Source organism: Sciurus carolinensis, chromosome 13 (genome assembly GCF_902686445.1).
Source record: "Sciurus carolinensis chromosome 13, mSciCar1.2, whole genome shotgun sequence".
NCBI lineage: Eukaryota > Metazoa > Chordata > Mammalia > Rodentia > Sciuridae > Sciurus > Sciurus carolinensis.
Window position 1 is genome coordinate 33,859,650 of NC_062225.1, and position 17,266 is coordinate 33,876,915.

Genomic DNA, 17,266 nt, shown 5'->3' on the forward strand with positions numbered 1-17,266 from the left:
TCACTGCTCTAGTTTTACCCAATGAAAACTTAATTGCTACCCTATTCTCCACTCTGATAGGATTTGTGTATTTTGTAAGAATCTTCAAACTAGAAATAAACTTAAAATTCCCTAAAGTATTAAAAGTCAAATTAAATTTAAAAATGAATCATGAGTAGGCTTGGCAAATGTTCCCTGGATAGAGATTCTTGAATCATAAATAGAGGTGGCTATTTGGCTTCTAAGGTTAGTTTTGCTTGTGTTCACTTTGGTTGTGCAGGCATTTATGAAAAATTTCTGAAAGAATGTACAGTACTTTAGCTTATTTCCTGGTTACCTAACCTGTCTTTTATCACTCACATTTGTTGTGCATTTTAAAGTATCTGTTCTGATACTGCTCTGAATAATTTAGAAAATATAATGTACCCACATTCTATGGATATTGAATCTTTATTTCTTTTTAATCTGCTTTTTGCCCTTGGATATTTTAAAAGCAGTTGTAACAAAACAATAGCAAATATGCTTATGGTTCAGGGTAGAGCAAATTAGCAGCTGTGTTGTGGATTTGGGTTCACAGTTGGGTCAGTGGAGTCTCTGTTAACTCCAGAAACACTTTAACACCTTTTGTGAAGCTAATGCACTGGCCAGACAAGCTGATTTCTCTGCCTGCTTTTTTGTTTATGTGGGGTGACACTTTCTCAGTTTACTTCTCATTTAGGGGTCAAAGCAGTGCACCTAAATTGGTGGCAGGTGGCAAATGTCTTGAGAAAATTAAGGCTTTTAGCTCACTTGGGAATTTGTTTTGCTCCTAGTGTTTCCTGCGGTGCACTTACTTTTCCTTTTATAGTCAAAATTTCATGTCTGTGAGTAAACTACGGCTGGGTTCATTGTATCTTTCTGTTTATTTCCTTTACTAAATCACAAGTCAATAGTTTGCAGTACAAAGATGTACGTTTTATAATACTTACATAGTACTTACAGGTGTATAATGATTAAGTCATTACAAAGCACTCACATTACTACTGCTGTGTCTGCTTATATTCATTACAGGAAAACTAATCAAATACCTGTATATGTACCTGTCTAGCTACCAAGCTAAATAATTTACAAGTATGGTCTCATTAAATCTTCACCAAATCCTCATAATATTATATATCATGCATTGTAATCTTATTATCCCCAAGTTATGGACTGAATCTTTGTGTCCCACCCTCAGCCCCCTTAAAAAATTATATGTTAAAACTGTAACCTCCAAGAATAGAGCCTTTGGTAAATAATTAGATTTAGGTGAGGTCATAAGATTAGTGTCCTTATAAGAAGAGACTACAAAGCATATTCTGTGTCTCTTTTGAATCTATCCCCCTCCCATCTCTCTTGCTCTCACCCACCCTTCACCCAGCTGTGTGAGGATACAGCAAGAAGGTAGTCCTATGACAACTAGAAAAATAGTCCATACTAGTACCCTGGAATCTTAATTTCAGACTTCCCATTTTCCAAAACCATGAGAAATAGATTTCTGTTGTTGAAGGTACCCTCTCTCTGGTACTTTGTTATCTTGGTCTGAGCTAAAGACACTCCATCATGGGGAAATTGAGACTAAATAGAGACTGAAAGAGAATCTATGCATGTGAGACTAATTTTTTTTAAATTAGCCTAGAAGTTAATTCTATTGTAACTTCAGTTTAACTCCACATTTTGATATTTATATAAATTTCAAAGAATTATTGTGTTTGGGGTCTACAAAGTGTAAACAAGTAATTTTGTGACATCACTAAGAAAAAGAGGTGGGGACAGAGCTATAAAGGAGCAGTTTTTGCATGTTATTGATTAGTTAAACTAGTATAAACTCAATATAGAACACTAAAACTTTAGGATCTTAAACATTATCACCATGGTAACATCCAGGATAATATTAGTAGAATATAAACTATTGAATATGAAAAAAGTTCAAATATTTAACTACAAAACAACAAAAACAAGGAAAGTCAACTATACACAAAAGGAGACAGAAACAGAGGAAATAAGGGACCCAGAAGGTATAAAAAGACTTAGAGAGCACACATCACCAAATGAAAGAAACTATTTTTTTTTTCAGTGAATACTTAAATGTTTTCAACTTTTAAATCAAATGACATTGATTGGAAGAATGTAAAAACATGTGGTCACATTGTACACTATTTATAAGTTGCTCACTTTAAATGCAAGACCCACATTGAAAGTGAAATGATTGAAAAAGAATTGATGCAAATGGTAAATAGAAGAGAACTGGAGTGGCTGTACTGGTATCCGCAAAACAGACTGTAAGTGAAAAAAACGAGTTTACAAGATGCAAAGAAGGATATTATAGCTTAGGACATCAAGAAGTTATAAAAATTATAATTATTTTTACTAAACAACAAAATATGTGAACTGATAGATTTAAAGGGTGAAATAGACAGTTCTGTAATTATCATTTGCGACTCTATTAGTAATGAATGAAGCCACCAGACAGAATGAAAGAGGATTTTAAAACTATAAGAAACCAACCAAATTTAAACAGCGCATACAGAATAATTTTCCAAACAGCAATAGAACACACACATTCTTCTCAAATGCACATGGGATATTTTCCAGAGTAGGTAACTGGTTCAACTACAAATTTAATCTCATTATATTTAAAAAGACATAGATCAAACAAAATATATTCTCTGAACACAAAAGGATAAAATCACAAGTCAATAATAGACATAGAATGAACTTTATACATTTATAGAAATCAAACAAAACATGCTTAAGCAATCAGTGGATTGAAGGAAAAATCACAAGGATAATTAGAAAACAAAAAATAATGAAAACAAAATTTAAAAATTTGTCAGGTACAGCAAAAGAAGAGGTAAGGAGGACATTTATAGCTATAAATCATTACATAAGAAAACAAAAATCTCAAAATTGGAAAACATTTCTGACACAAATTTTTCATTTTTGTTGTTTATTCTGGTAGATGAAATAAAAATGGTTCAGAATCTTCTGTCAAAGAAGACATTCTTAAGAAATTATGTGAGCCAGATTTTATTTCGGGCATATTCTAACAGCATTTTGCAAATGTTTAGGAATGTAATTTACATTGCACTGTTGAATTTGCACTAGAAAATCAGTTAAACTCTCTTACCAATTCCAATCTTTTTCTGTACATTATTTGTGTTTTTCTATGGGAGCAATACCATTTGTAAAACATGCCAGTCATATTTCTTCCTTTCAGCTATTATACCTTTATTGTTTTCCTTATCTTATTGTATTTGTAATGCAATGTTTAATAACAATGGCTTGTTTATTTATAGTGATCTAGTTCTTAATAAAATGTGTTAAGTAAATGACTCTGCTGTTTGTTATTTTTTTTTTCAGATAACCTTTATCAAGTTAGGCATGTTTACTTCTAATTTTATTTACCAGAAACTTTTGATATCATTGGATGCTGAATTTTAGAAAATACTTTATTTCTGCACCTATTTCATGCTTTTTGTCTTCTTGTATCTGTCTCTTTGTTGAATTAGTCTGTTTTCTCATTATAAACCAAAATTGTGTTCTTGGCTTAAACTTCACTTGATCATTTGTTTTCTTTTAATTTTTGATTGTTGATTCTGAAATGGAATATTTTTTAGGATTTATTTTTTAGGAAGATTGTCTTTTTTAATATAGAAAATGTTGATTTATTTGTTAAGCTATTACTAAGACAAAACAATTTATCATTAGAAGTACTTGGAGGACTTCATTTCAGTTCACTTGTTCTGTTACAGAAAACTAACCTAAGAGGGTAGAAATTAAATGATATAACCTAAGAGGCTATAACAGGGTAGACTGGTAAAAGAGGTCAGAAGGAGCAGAAGCTAGCCAGAAACACTTGTGTCAGCGGCAGGTTCTATAGCTGAGCTATTTCCCAAAAGGCTATTACAGAGGCCTGAATTGATTAATTTGACTCCCAAATCATTAAAAAACTTTTGTCTCTGTGGAGAATAACAAAAGCTGATCCTTCTGAGATCTTTTCCTTTTCTTCCCACACTCCAAGCTCCTAAGCATCGTTACCATAGGTCTGCTAATGTACAGATTATTCACACAGCGATGTCAGGAAATATAGCCCTACTCAAAGGGTACCTAGACACAAAGTTTTGGGGTAAATCATAAACTACAAGCACCCCCTTGGTTGGATTAATCCATCTTTGTTAATAAAGTTCATAGTTCCTTCTGCTGGTGACAATTTGCTCAGTAGTTTGTCTTGAGAAAGAACTGGTTTAAACGTTGAGTTTTAGAGAAGGAAAGACTTTCATCAACCCCACTCCAAAGTGGAAGAGGCAAAACGTTCTCTTGTACAGTTATAAGCAGATTTATGCATAAATCATTTTCAGTGATCGGCATCTGCATCCTCAAACTGTCCAGTAACTGTCGGTGTGGTATCTACCTCCATGCCATCTTCATAATCGCTTACTGAATCTTCTGTCTGGACCCCAGCTATGTTATATGGGCTGCTCACAGACTGAGAAAGCATTCCTTCTAATCTGTCCAGTGTGACTTGCCCTTCTGCTGTTAAATGGAATAATTCTTCTTCATAAGTGTAAAATGTAGGGATATGGCCCTGCCCTTGTTCATGTGCTTCCACATCATAGTCTTTATTTTTCGTGTGTGTGAACGAAATCTTTTAATTTAATGGCACATGACAAAAATCATAGAAGTTTTGAAGAAGTTTTCAAAAGGCAGACTAGCTGGTGTTTAGATAAACAGACTTCCATGGTGTTTAAATAGATATGCCTTTCTGGTTATTGATAGTGTGTGAATAAAGTCATCATAAATTGATGGACAAGTTTTTGGTGACCCAAACAGAAGATTGATATTCAGACGCTAATCAGTACAAAAAGAAGGTCTCTGGTGGTCCTAATTCCTTTTTTTTTTTTAATTTATTTTTATTGTAAACAAATGGGATACATGTTGTTTCTCTGTACATAGAGTAAAGGCATAACATTTGTGTAATCATACATTTACATAGGGTAACGGTGTTTGATTAATTCTGTTATTTTTTTCCTTCCCCCCCACCCCTCCAACCCCTCTTTTCCCTCTATACAGTTCCTCCTTCCTCCATTCTTGCCCTCTCCCAACCCCATTATGTGTCATCATACGCTTATCAGTGAGATCATTCGTCCTTTGGATTTTTGAGATTGACTTATCTCACTTAGCATGATATTCTCCAATTTCATCCACTTGCTTGCAAATGCCATAATTTTACTATTCTTTATGGCTGAGTAATACTCCATTGTATATATATACCACAGTTTCTTTATCCATTCAACAACTGAAGGACATTTAAGTTGGTTCCACAATCTGGCTATTGTGAATTGAGCAGCCACATTGATGTGACTGTATCTCTGTAGTATGCTGATTTTAAGTCCTTTGGGCATAGGCTGAGAAGTGGGATAGCTGGGTCAAATGGTGGTTCCATTCCAAGCTTTCTGAGGAATCTCCACACTGCTTTCCAGAGTGGCTGCACTAATTTGCAACCCCACCAGCAATGTGTGAGCGAACCTTTTTCCCTACATCCTCGCCAACACCTGTTGTTGCTTGTATTCTTGATAATGGCCATTCTAATTGGGGTGAGATGAAATCTTAAGGTAGTTTTGATTTGCATTTCTCTTATTACTAAAGATGTTGAACATTTTTTCATATATCTGTTGATTGCTTGTAGATCTTCTTCTGTGAAGTGTCTGTTCATTTCCTTAGCCCATTTGTTGATTGGGTTATTTGCATTCTTGGTGTAGAGTTTTTGAGTTCTTTATATTTTCTGGAAATTAGTGCTCAATCTGAAGTATGAGTGGCAAAGATTTTTTTCCCACTCTGTAGGCTCTCTTTTCTCATTGCTGATAGTATCCTTTGCTGAGAGAAAGCTTTTAGTTTGAATCTATCCCAGTTATTGATTCTTGCTTTTATTTCTTGTGCTATGGAAGTCCTGTTAAGGAAGTATGATCCTAGGCCAACATGATGAAGATTTGGATCTACTTTTTCTTCTAATAAGATGAAGGGTCTCTGGTCTGGTTCCGAGGTCCTTGATCCATTTTAAGTTGAGTTTTGTGCAGGGTGAGAGATAGGAGTTTAGTTTCATTCTACTACATATGGATTTCCGTTTTCCCAGTACCATTTGTTGAAGAGGCTATCTTTTTTTGATTGCATATTTTTGGCACCATTGTCTAGTATGAGAAAATTGTATTTATTTGGGTTTGTGTCCATATCCTCTATTCTGTACTGTAGGGGTGTGTGTCAGATAGCTCAGGTGCAGGTAAGAGCCGAAGGAGCCACAACCCAGGCCCCGGGCAATTGGGTAAATACAAGCTTGTGGCGAGCAACCTGCAAACTCGTTTATTGCAGGAAAACCATACATTTTATAGACTTTTAACCCAATCACAATGTGCCATGGGGGATCAGACCACCAGGACCCTATACATTTTCCCTTGGTAAGAGTAGGTAAATTTGATGGCAGTTATTTATATTCTTAGGTGGTCAAAGCGGAATGCTCCTCTCTGAAAATTTACACACTTGAATTGTTAACTGCTGCGGTACAAGAACTAGGATTTCTCCCAACACTGTACCATTGATCTACCTGTCTATTTTGGTACCAATACCATGCCGTTTTTGTTACTATTGCTTTGTAGTAGAGTTGAAGTTCTGGTATTGCGATACCCCCTGCTTCGCTCTTGCTACTGAGGATTGCTTTAGCAATTCTGGGTTTCTTATTCTTCCAGATGAATTTCAAAATTGCTTGCTCTATTTCTGTAAGGTTTATCATTGGGATTTTAATTGGAATTGCATTGAATCTGTATAGCACTTTAGGTAGTATAGCCATTTTGACAATATTAATTCTGCTTATCCAAGAACATGGGAGATCTTTCCATCTTCTAAGGTTTTCTTTAATTTCTTTCTTTAGTGTTTTGTTGTCCTCATTGTAGAGGCCTTTCACCTCTTTGGTTAGATTGATTCCCAAGTTTTTTTTTTTTTTTTTTTTCGAGGCTATTGTGAATGGGTAGTTTTTCTAACTTCTCTTTCTGAAGATTCAACACTTACGTATAAAAATTCATTGGATTTATGAGCATTAATCTTATATCCTGCTACTTTACTGAATTCACTTATGAGTTCTAAAAGTTTCCTGGTGGAATTTCCAGGTTCCTCTAAATATATAATCATGTCATCAGCAAATAGGAATAGTTTGAGTTCTTCTTTTCCTATTCCTATCCCTTTAATTTCCTTGGTCTGTCTAATTGCTCTGGCTAGAGTTTTGAGGACAATGTTGAATAGAAGTGGTGAAAGAGGGCATCCCTGCCTTGTTCCAGTTTTTAGGGGGAACACTTTCAGTTTTTCACCATTTAGAATGATATTGGCCATGGGTTTAGCATGGATGGCCTTCACAATGTTAAGGAATGCTTCCACTATCCCTATTTTTTCTAGTGTTTTGAGCATGATGGGATGCTGTATTTTATCAAATGTTTTTTTCTGCATCTATTGAAATAATCATGTGATTCTTGACTTTAAGTCTGTTGATATGGTGAATTACATTTATTGATTCCCAGATCTTGAACCACCCTTGCATCCCTGGGATAAAACCCACTTGATCGTGGTGCACTATCTTTTCAATATATTTTTGTATGTGATTTGCTAAAATTTTGTTGAGAATTTTTGCTTCAATGTTCATTTAGGATATTGGTCTGAAATTTTCTTTCCTGGATATGTCTCTATCTGGTTTAGGTATCAGGGTGATATTGGCTTCATTGAATGTGTTTGGGAGGGTTCCCTCCTCTTCTATTTCAAGGAATACTTTGAGGAGTATTGGAATGAGCTCTTCTTTAAAGGTTTTGTAGAACTCAGCTGAGAACCCATCTGGTCCCAGACTTTTCTTTGTTGGTCGGTTTTTGATGACTTCTTCTATTTCATTGCTTAAATTGATCTATTTAAATTGTGTATGTCTTCCTGGTTCAGTTTAGGTAATTCATATGTCTTTAGAAACCTGTTGATGTCTTTGAGATTTTCTGTTTTGTTGGAGTATAGATTTTCAAAATAGCTTCTAATTGTGGTTTCATTCTTGTCTGTAGTGATATTTCCTTGTTCACTCCGAGTTTTAGTAATTTGAGTTTTCTGTCTCCTTCTCTTTGTTAGTGTGGCTAAGGGTTTATCAATTTTGTTTATTTTTTCAAAGAACCAACTATTTATTTTGTCAATTTTTTGTATTGTTTCTTTTGTTTCAATTTCCTTGAATTCAGCTCTGAGTTTAACTATTTCCTGTCTTCTACTACTTTTGGTGTTGTTCTGTTCTTCTATTTCTAGGACTTTGAGCTGTCGTGTTAGGTTGTTTATTTGTTGATTTTTTTCTTCTTTTATTGAATGAGCCCCATGATATTAATTTTCCTGTAAGTATTGCTTTCATAGTGTATCAGAGATTTTGATATGATGTATCTTTGTTCTCGTTTATTTCTAAGAATTTTTTTATTTCCCTCCTGATGTCTTTGTTTATCCATTCATCATATAGCATATTATTTAGTCTCCAGGTGTTGGAGTAGTTTCTGTTTTTACTCTGTCATTTGTTTGTAATTCAATCCATTATGATCTGATAGAATACAAGGTAGTATCTCTATCTTCTTGTATTTGCTAACATTAGCTTTGTGGTATAATATATGGTCTATTTTAGAGAAGGATCCATGTGCTGCTGAGAAGAAAGTGTATTCGCTCTTGTTGGATGGTATATTCTATAAGTGTCCAATAAGTCTAAATTATTGATTGTGTTATTGAGATCTATGGTTTCTTTTTTCAATTTTTGTTTGAAGGATCTGTCCAGTGGTGAGAGAGGTGTGTTAAAATCATCTAGTATTATTGCATTGTGGTCTATTTGATTTCTGGCATTGAGAAGGATTTGTTTGACATACATGGATAAACCAATGTTTGGGGCATAGATATTTATGATTGTTATGTCTTGCTGATTTATGCTTCCCTTACGCAGTATGAAATGTCCTTCTTTATCTCTGCTGACTAACTTTGACTTGAAGTCCACATTATCTGAAATGAGGATGGATACTCTGACTTTTTTTCTGTGTCCTTGTGCATGGTATGTTTTTTCCCATCCTTTCACCTTTAGTCTGTGGGTATCTCTTTCTATGAGATGAGTCTCTTGTAGGCAGCAAATTGTTGCATCTTTCTTTTTAATCCAATCTGCCAGTTGATGTCTTTTGATTGATGAGTTCAGGCCATTAACATTCAGGGTTATTATTGATATATGATTTGTATTCCCCATCATCTGACTCATTTTTGTTTTTTGACAGGACTTGGATTCTCCTTTATTTGGCTGTTCCTTTAGGCTACTTCTTCCCTTTGCTGATTTGCATCATTGTTTTTCATCTCTTCCTCATGGAATATTTTGCTGAGATTGTTCTGTAATGCTGGCTTCCTTTTTGTAAATTCTTTTAGTTTTTGTTTATCATGGAATGATTTTATTTTGTCATCAAATCTGAAGGTATGTTTTGCTGGGTATAAGATTCTTGATTGGCATCTGTTTTCTTTCAGAGCTTGAAAAATGTTGTTCCAGGCCCTTCTAGCTTTTAAGGTCTGGGTTGAAAAATCTGCTGATATCCTTATTGGTTTCCCCCTGAATGTAATTTGATTTTTTTCTCTCACAGCCTTTAAAATTCTGTCTTTATTTTGTATGTTAGGTATTTTCATTATAATGTGCCTTGGTGTGGGTCTGTTGTAATTTTGTATATTTGGGGTCTTATAAGCCTCTTGTACTTGTTTTTCCATTTCATTCTTCAGATTTGGGAAATTGTCTGATATTATTTCATTGAATAGGTTGTTCATTCCTTTGGTTTGTTTCTCTGTGCCTTCCTCTATTCCAATAATTCTTAAATTTGGCCTTTTCATGATATCCCATAATTCTTGGAGATTCTGTTCACGATTTTTTACCATCTTTTCTGTTTGGTCAACTTTTTTCAAGATTAAATATTTTGTCTTCAATGTCTGAGGTTCTGTCTCCCAGGTGTTGTATCCTATTGGTTATGCTTTCAATGGAGTTTTTAATTTGGTTTATTGGTTCCTTCATTTGAAGGATTTCTGTTTGGTTGTTTTATATATCTCTAACTCTTTATTGAAATGATCTTTTGCTTCCCATATTTGCTCTTTTAACTGTTGATGGTGTGATCATTTAATTCCTTCATTTGCTCTTTCATCTCATCCTTCAATGCCTGCATTTGATCTTTCATCTCCTCGTTTGCTTCTCTGATTGTTTTAATTATGTACATTCTGAACTCCCTTTCTGACATTTCTTCTGCCATGCTGTCATTTGGTTTTATTGATATAGTGTCTAGGTTTGTTTGGGACATTTTCTTCCTTTGTTTTCTCATATTGGTCAGATATCAGTGGGACTCTGAGATATTGCAGATTTCCTCTATTGGCCTTTAGTGTCCCTGTAGATTTCCAGTGTATCACCTCCTAGCCTTCAGTAGCCTGAAGTCTTGGAGGGACTTGATAATGCCATGCTCCCAAAGAAAGCCTCTGCTGGGTCCAGGGGTGGTGGCTGGCTGTGTGTGGAAAGCCTCTCACTGGGCGGACCTGCTCCATGCAGCTGCCTGTGGACCTGGTCTGCTGCTGGATGGAGCCTTGCTGCTCTGGGAAGTCTCTCGCTGCCCGGCCCTGCTCCAAGAATCTGCCCACTCACCAGATCTGTCTCCGGGGTCGAGCTTTGCCCAGTGGGAGAGACTCACCCAGCAGTTCTGAGTTGGTCCGGATCTCTCAATACCTCCCCTTCTTGAATCCTGAGTTCTGGAGCGACAGGAGATGCAGTCACCCTCTAGTCCACCATCTTCGAGTCCCCCCACATCATATTTTTCTGCATCATAATCGTCTGAGTCTTCATCCTCAGGATCTGGATGCAGAGCCTGGCATTCACATATTGCTGTGAACAGTGCCTCCAATGCTGATTTATCACGAGGCACAAATCTAAATTCAGTAATCGGTTGGACATCATCATCACTGTCTTCCTCCTCTTCATCAAGAGATTCTTTTGATTCTGCTCCAAATTTGGCATTCACCATAACATACAAACACTCTGGAGGATAAGCATTTAGGTCACTGGACATCACATGTAAACTAATGGTGGGGTATTCCAGTGAGAATCTTAATCCAGAACCATCTAGCCAAGACAGGCGTCTCTCCGCGATGTAAAGAGTGCGGGTACTGAGGTCTTTTCCGTTCAGCACAGCCTCTGTATCAGACTGCTGTTGCCAAAGTCCCTCATTCTGCCCTAGCAGCGGGAAACTTTATGAAACTCATTGTGCCAGGGAGCACGGAACAAGTTCGCAGGAAGCTGAGGTACAGCAATCCCTGCTGGCTGCAGCACACCCCAAAGATTGACTTTCAATCCTCATTTTTGTATAGTCTTTGTATTGACTAATGTTTACTGCATAAAATAAGTTAGGAGATGTTCTCTTACTATTTTTATTTTTTAATGTTGTAAAAGATTTAATTCATCCTTAAAGTCATCTGAGTCTTTTTTTTTCTTTCGGGGATGTTTCTAATTGCTGATTCAATTTGTTTAACGGTCATGACTTCTCTAGCTTAACATATTTCTTGAGTTACGTTTGGCCAGTTTTATTTGTGAAGGGATATGATTTATATGTTTTATCTAATTTTTCAAATTGATCAATGATGAAACAGTTCATAATATATTTTTATATCTTTAGTTTTGTTTTTAAATAAGTTATGTACATTAAAGGTATACAATATGATGTTGGATGCATACTTATGATAGTAGACTAATATATGACAGTCTATTTTCCCTTTTTCATTAAAAAATATATATTGTTCTTTCTTCATTTAAAAAGCTATTACTAGAGTTATAATTTTTTATTGTGCTTTCAAATTTTTTTGCATAATTATACTCTATATTACAAATTTCTATTTTAGAATTCTGTCATCCTTATTTACTTATTCATGTCACCTGTTTCTTTTTTTTCCTCCTAATGTTTTATTGCTAAATTCTTGAACTTGACTGAACAATTTTAAACTTTTCTGTCCTTCAATCATTAGACATTTAACATTACAAGTAGTCATATAAATAACAATTGTCTGCATCTTCAAAGTTTGCTATATAATAATGTTATGCTTAATATAAATGTATCTCTCTATGTATATATGCATGTTAATTTTACCTTTATTTTTGAGATAAAATTACTTAGAAATATCTTCTAATACTCAGTTTTACCGTCCGTATGTATGTTATTTCCAATTTAATTTTATAACAAACAGTGAATGTAGTCTGTTACAGATTTAAAAACTCACTTAGCTTTATGGTCCAGCATGTGATTAATTTTCATAAATATTCTATGTAGTATGAAAAAAATGGATAATCTCCAAGGAAACAGGTTAACATCCACATTTAACCACTAGATGAAAAATATACATTTTGTTCTTCAAATCTTTTATATTTCTGATCTGTTTTTTCCTGTTTATTAATTTATTTTATTTCATTTTACTTTTTTTAGTTGTTGATGGATAGATTTTACTTGTTTTAGTTGTTTTTTTTTATTTATTTATATGTGGTGCTGAGAATCAAACCCAATGCCTCACACATTCCAAGCAAGTGTTCTACCACTGAGCCACAACCCCAGCCCTGATCTATTCATCTTTAAGACAGATTTCTTCAATCTTTTTTCTTTTAATCCTACTGCATTTTAATGTCTCCTGGATATTTTCTACAAATCTGTTTTCCAGTTTGCTAATTCTTTCTTCACATCTATCTAAAATGCCTTTAACTCTATTTAACTTTAGTCTTTTTCACTTTTACTAGTTTTACTTGATTTGTTTTTAAGCTTGCTTTGATTTTATATGCTCTTGTTGCTCATATTTTCAGTTACTCTTTTATTTTTGTGGGGAGGTGGAGGTACCAGAAATTGAATTGGGGACACTAGACCACTGACCCATATTCCCAGAACTTTTTTGTATTTTATTTAGAGACAGGCTTTTACTCAGTTGCTTAGCACCTTGCTTTTGCTGAGGCTGTCTTTCAACTTGATATTTTCTTGCCTCAGCCTCCGGAGCTGCTGGGATTACAGGGGCACACCGGGCCCAGCTTTATTACTCTTATTTTTGAAATTATGTTAAACATACTCAACTACTATGCTTTTTTTTTTTTTTTTTTTTTTTTGCAGTGCTGGGATTTGAACCCAGGGCCTTATGCTTGTGAGGTAAGTGCTCTACCAACTGAGCTATATCCCCAGCCCGCGACTACTATGCTTAAATAAAAATTGTAATATCTGAAGTCTAGTGTTTTATTTTTCCTATTTAACTTTTTCAATGCATACTTTAGCTTTTTGTTTTTCAAATTTTGATTAAAAGTGCTAAGTTTTTTTAACCTTTTATTTCTCTAGGATGTTATTGCCTAGCTTGAAAGCAGGTCCTCTAGAGCTACTTGTTTATTTATTTGTTTACCTACTTATTTGTGTATTTATGGAACATCTCTTACTTATCCAGAGACATATTTTATTAAAATGGGCTTTTAAGCTAGGTGCAATGGTACACACCTATAATTCCAGCAACTCAGGTTCTGAAGCAAAATGATCCCAAGTTCAAAGCTTGCCTCAGCAATTTAGCAACCCTGCCTCAAAATAAAAAATAAATAAATAAAAAGATCTGAAGGTGTGACTCAGTGGTTAAGCATTCCTGGTTTAATCTCTGGTATGAAATAAATAAACAAACAAATCAATAACAATAAAGTAAACTGAGTTTTAAAAATTACATGAATATTATAAATGTCTGACCACAAATTTGCCCTTGGGCTGGCTTCTTGTTATGATTTCTCAGGAGAGAGGTTTGTCCACACCCAGTCCAGCTGAGAAGTTTCTTCTCTGGGCAGACATGAGGCTTCTGGCTCTTTTTTCCCTCTACTGCATCCTATCATCCAGATAGAAACTGAAGTTTCCTGTATTAGACAGTCACAAGGGTGAAAGCTGATTTTGAGATGTTTTAATTCTTAAACCATAGAAAATACATTTTAAAATCTTGGGTTTTTTAATGCTTATTTGCCATTTCCACAATGATTTAATTTGCTAGCATCATACAGTGGTATGTGTGATTGTGTGTGTAGTCATTATAATAATAAATTCCTGAATTTTAGCATATTTCATATATCTCAAATCTTTCTTGCCATTTTCCTTACTGATATCAAATTGTCCCATATTTGACAAATGGCCGTTTATTTATTATTTTTTTTCTTTTTTTGTTGTTATTGTTGTTTTATATATGTTTTAGAGATATGGTCTCACTGTGTTGCTCGGTTTAGAACTCCTGGGTTCAAGTCATCCTCTCACCTCAGCCTTCTGGGACTACAGGAGGAGTACCATGCCTGGTTTCAGTGGTCATTTGGTCATTTATTTAGGCAGTTTCTGAGTCATTTAACATGATCCTAATAGTCTTTGATATAGTTTCTTGAAATCACCTCAAGATGTTCTCATGTATTTTCTTCTCCATCCAAGAATCATCCTTTTCTCCACAGAACCCATCTTGATGTCACCAGTGCCCATTGCCATCAAATCACTCACTGTTTATGGAAGTTAATTTAACTTTAAAATTATGTGAATTACTTAAATGAATATTAAGTCCAAAAACCAAAGTGTGTCCTAAGAACTCTATCTTGCAAATATTTTCTCTGTATCTATTCTATACACTCTCTTTCCTTTGGTAATATCCATTTTATTTTATGCATGTACTTTTTTGGATTAATGTATTTAAATATAGAAATACTTATTTTTTTAAACAAACTATAACCATCCATCTGTATATTGTCCATTATTATTATTTTTTAAACAGGGACTGAACCCAGGGGCACTTTACCACTAAGGTACATATCTAGCCCTTTTATTTTTTATTTTGAGACAGAATTTTGCTAAGTTCCTTAGAGTCTCATTAAATTCCCAAAACTGGCTTTGAACTTGGTATTGTCCTGCCTCAGCCTGCAGAACAGCTGGGATTACAGACGTTTGCCACCACACTCAGCATATACTCATAAATATATTTTCAATATATTTCATTCCATTATGCAAAGATATTATTTCTTATTTTTTTCAATCAGCTACAACTTTAGGGTAAGTTTGTGTGATACCACTGATTAACACTTTGGACAGGTAGTTCTATAATGAAAAATATTTCTCAGTAATGTAATACTCAATTTTAATAAAATATGACAACATTTTACTTAATACATATACATAAGCTATAAAAATGCAAGAAACAGAAGTTTAAATGTAGTAGTAATTAGTTCATTAGTCTTATAGGTGAACAAACTAAAGCACAAATACCTTGAATAAGGTAACGTAGTTATTTGCCAACCTAATCATAAACCAATTTTGTGAGACTTCAAGATAAATTCAGCTTATTCTTTAAAACAGTAAATAAAAATTTTTAAATAATGAAAAAAAACTAAGCTGATATTCTACCAATCACACGAAGACAGCCTGCTGGAAGGTAACTTTGGGGATTCAGCTTCACCTGAAAGCAGCTGCTTATATTTGTTCCCATGAGGATTTATGAGACTAAAACTCACCATGTTGAATTCTGTGTGGACCAGTTTATTTTGTCCAGGAATCTGGAAACTATCAAAATTATATAGCAACAGGCACATATGGAATCAAAGTGAAAGAGCATCTAGGGAACAGGGAAAAGCTCAGAGCAATCCTCTGCCAAAACGCTTTAGCATTCCTACCCTCAGATGATAGAGAAGAATTAAAAAAAAATACTTGGTGTTCTAACCTCTGTCTTGCATTAAATCTTCCTTATTATTTTGTTGCCTTTCATGTCCATTTTAAAATGAAAATTCATTAACCCTCATAATAAAATACCCTGCATGGTTCTATCTATGATGGGAATTATTTTAGTTCAATACACATAGACAACTGGAAAAAAATGTGATGTTAACTCATTTTCTTTACATTTTCCATCAACTGTAGAACAAAAATATTTGAAATAGGCCTTTTCTCTTCCATTTAACTGTAAAAAATTCATGAACTTGCAATCCTACTGACTGTGAGGTTGATTTGCACTTTACTGGTACTGCAGAACAATGGGAGATGAGCAATGATTGATACCTTTCACCAGTAGTCCACCCCATGTATATTTATGGACACACACACACACACACACACACACACACACACACTTTCCAATATGCTTAAATCAAGCCAATGAACATATCCAACACCTCACATATTTTTTGTGATGAGAACATTTAGGATTTAGTATACCAGCAATTTTCAGTGTACAATTCATTATTAATTTTGGGGAACTCCTCTATATTGTATTATATAATGGTTTATTAAATTACATTTCCACCAATAGTATTAAAGGATTTCCTTTTCTCCATTTTCTTAAAAATATTGTTATATTTCATTTTGATTATAGACATTTTAAGAGTTGTGACAGTTGATAAAATATAGCATTCATTCATGTTCAAAACACTAGAAAAACTGTGGGTATAATGGAAACATACCTCAACATTCTAAAAGCTATATATATTAAACCCAAGGGCAACATCATTCTAAATGGAGAAAAATTGAAAACATTCCTTCTAAAAGCTGGAGAAAGACCAAGATGCCCTTTTTCACTATTTCTATTACATGTAGTCCTTGAAGATCTAGCTAGAGCAATTAGACAAAAGAAAGAAATTAAAGAGATATGAATAGGAAAAGAACTCAAACTATTACTATTTGCTGATTCTATATTTAGAAGACCCAAAAAATTCCACCAGAAAAATTCTACAACTCATGAATGAATTCATCAAAGTAGCACGATATTAAATTAACACCCATAAATCAGTTGTGTTCTTATATATCAATTGTGTTCTTATATATGAATTTACTTAAAGAGAAATTAAGAAAACTACCCCATTTACAATAGTCTCAAAAAAATTACTTGGGAATCAATCTAACAAAAGAGGTGAAAGACCTCTACAATGTAAACTACAGAATACTAAAGAAACTTAGAAGATGGAAAGATCTGTCATGTTCTTGGATAGACAGAATTAATATTGTCAAAATCACCATACTACCAAAAGTGCTAAACAGATTCAATGCAATTCCTATTAAAATTCCAATAGAATTTTATTTCTTAATAGAAATAGAAAAAGCAGTCATGAAATTCGTTTGGAAAATTAAGAAACTCAGAATAGCTAAAGCAGTCCTCAGTGAGAAAAGTGAAGCAGGGGGCATCACACTACCAGACCTTAAATTATACCACAGAGATGTAC

The 17,266-nt window shown here is 34.2% G+C and overlaps 1 protein-coding gene across 1 annotated transcript in view; it reads right to left on the bottom strand.

Annotated features, from left to right (window-relative positions):
- Positions 1-4,354: 4,354 nt before the first annotated feature.
- LOC124962858 (methylosome subunit pICln-like) overlaps positions 4,355-17,266 on the bottom strand; it is a 54,375-nt gene continuing 41,463 nt past the window's right edge. The window contains exons 3-4 of the mRNA XM_047522134.1: positions 10,829-11,272; positions 4,355-4,602 (exon numbers count right to left, since the gene is read on the bottom strand). Of these exons, the coding sequence (XP_047378090.1) occupies positions 4,355-4,602; positions 10,829-11,272 (692 nt within the window). The remainder of the gene's footprint in view (positions 4,603-10,828; positions 11,273-17,266) is intronic.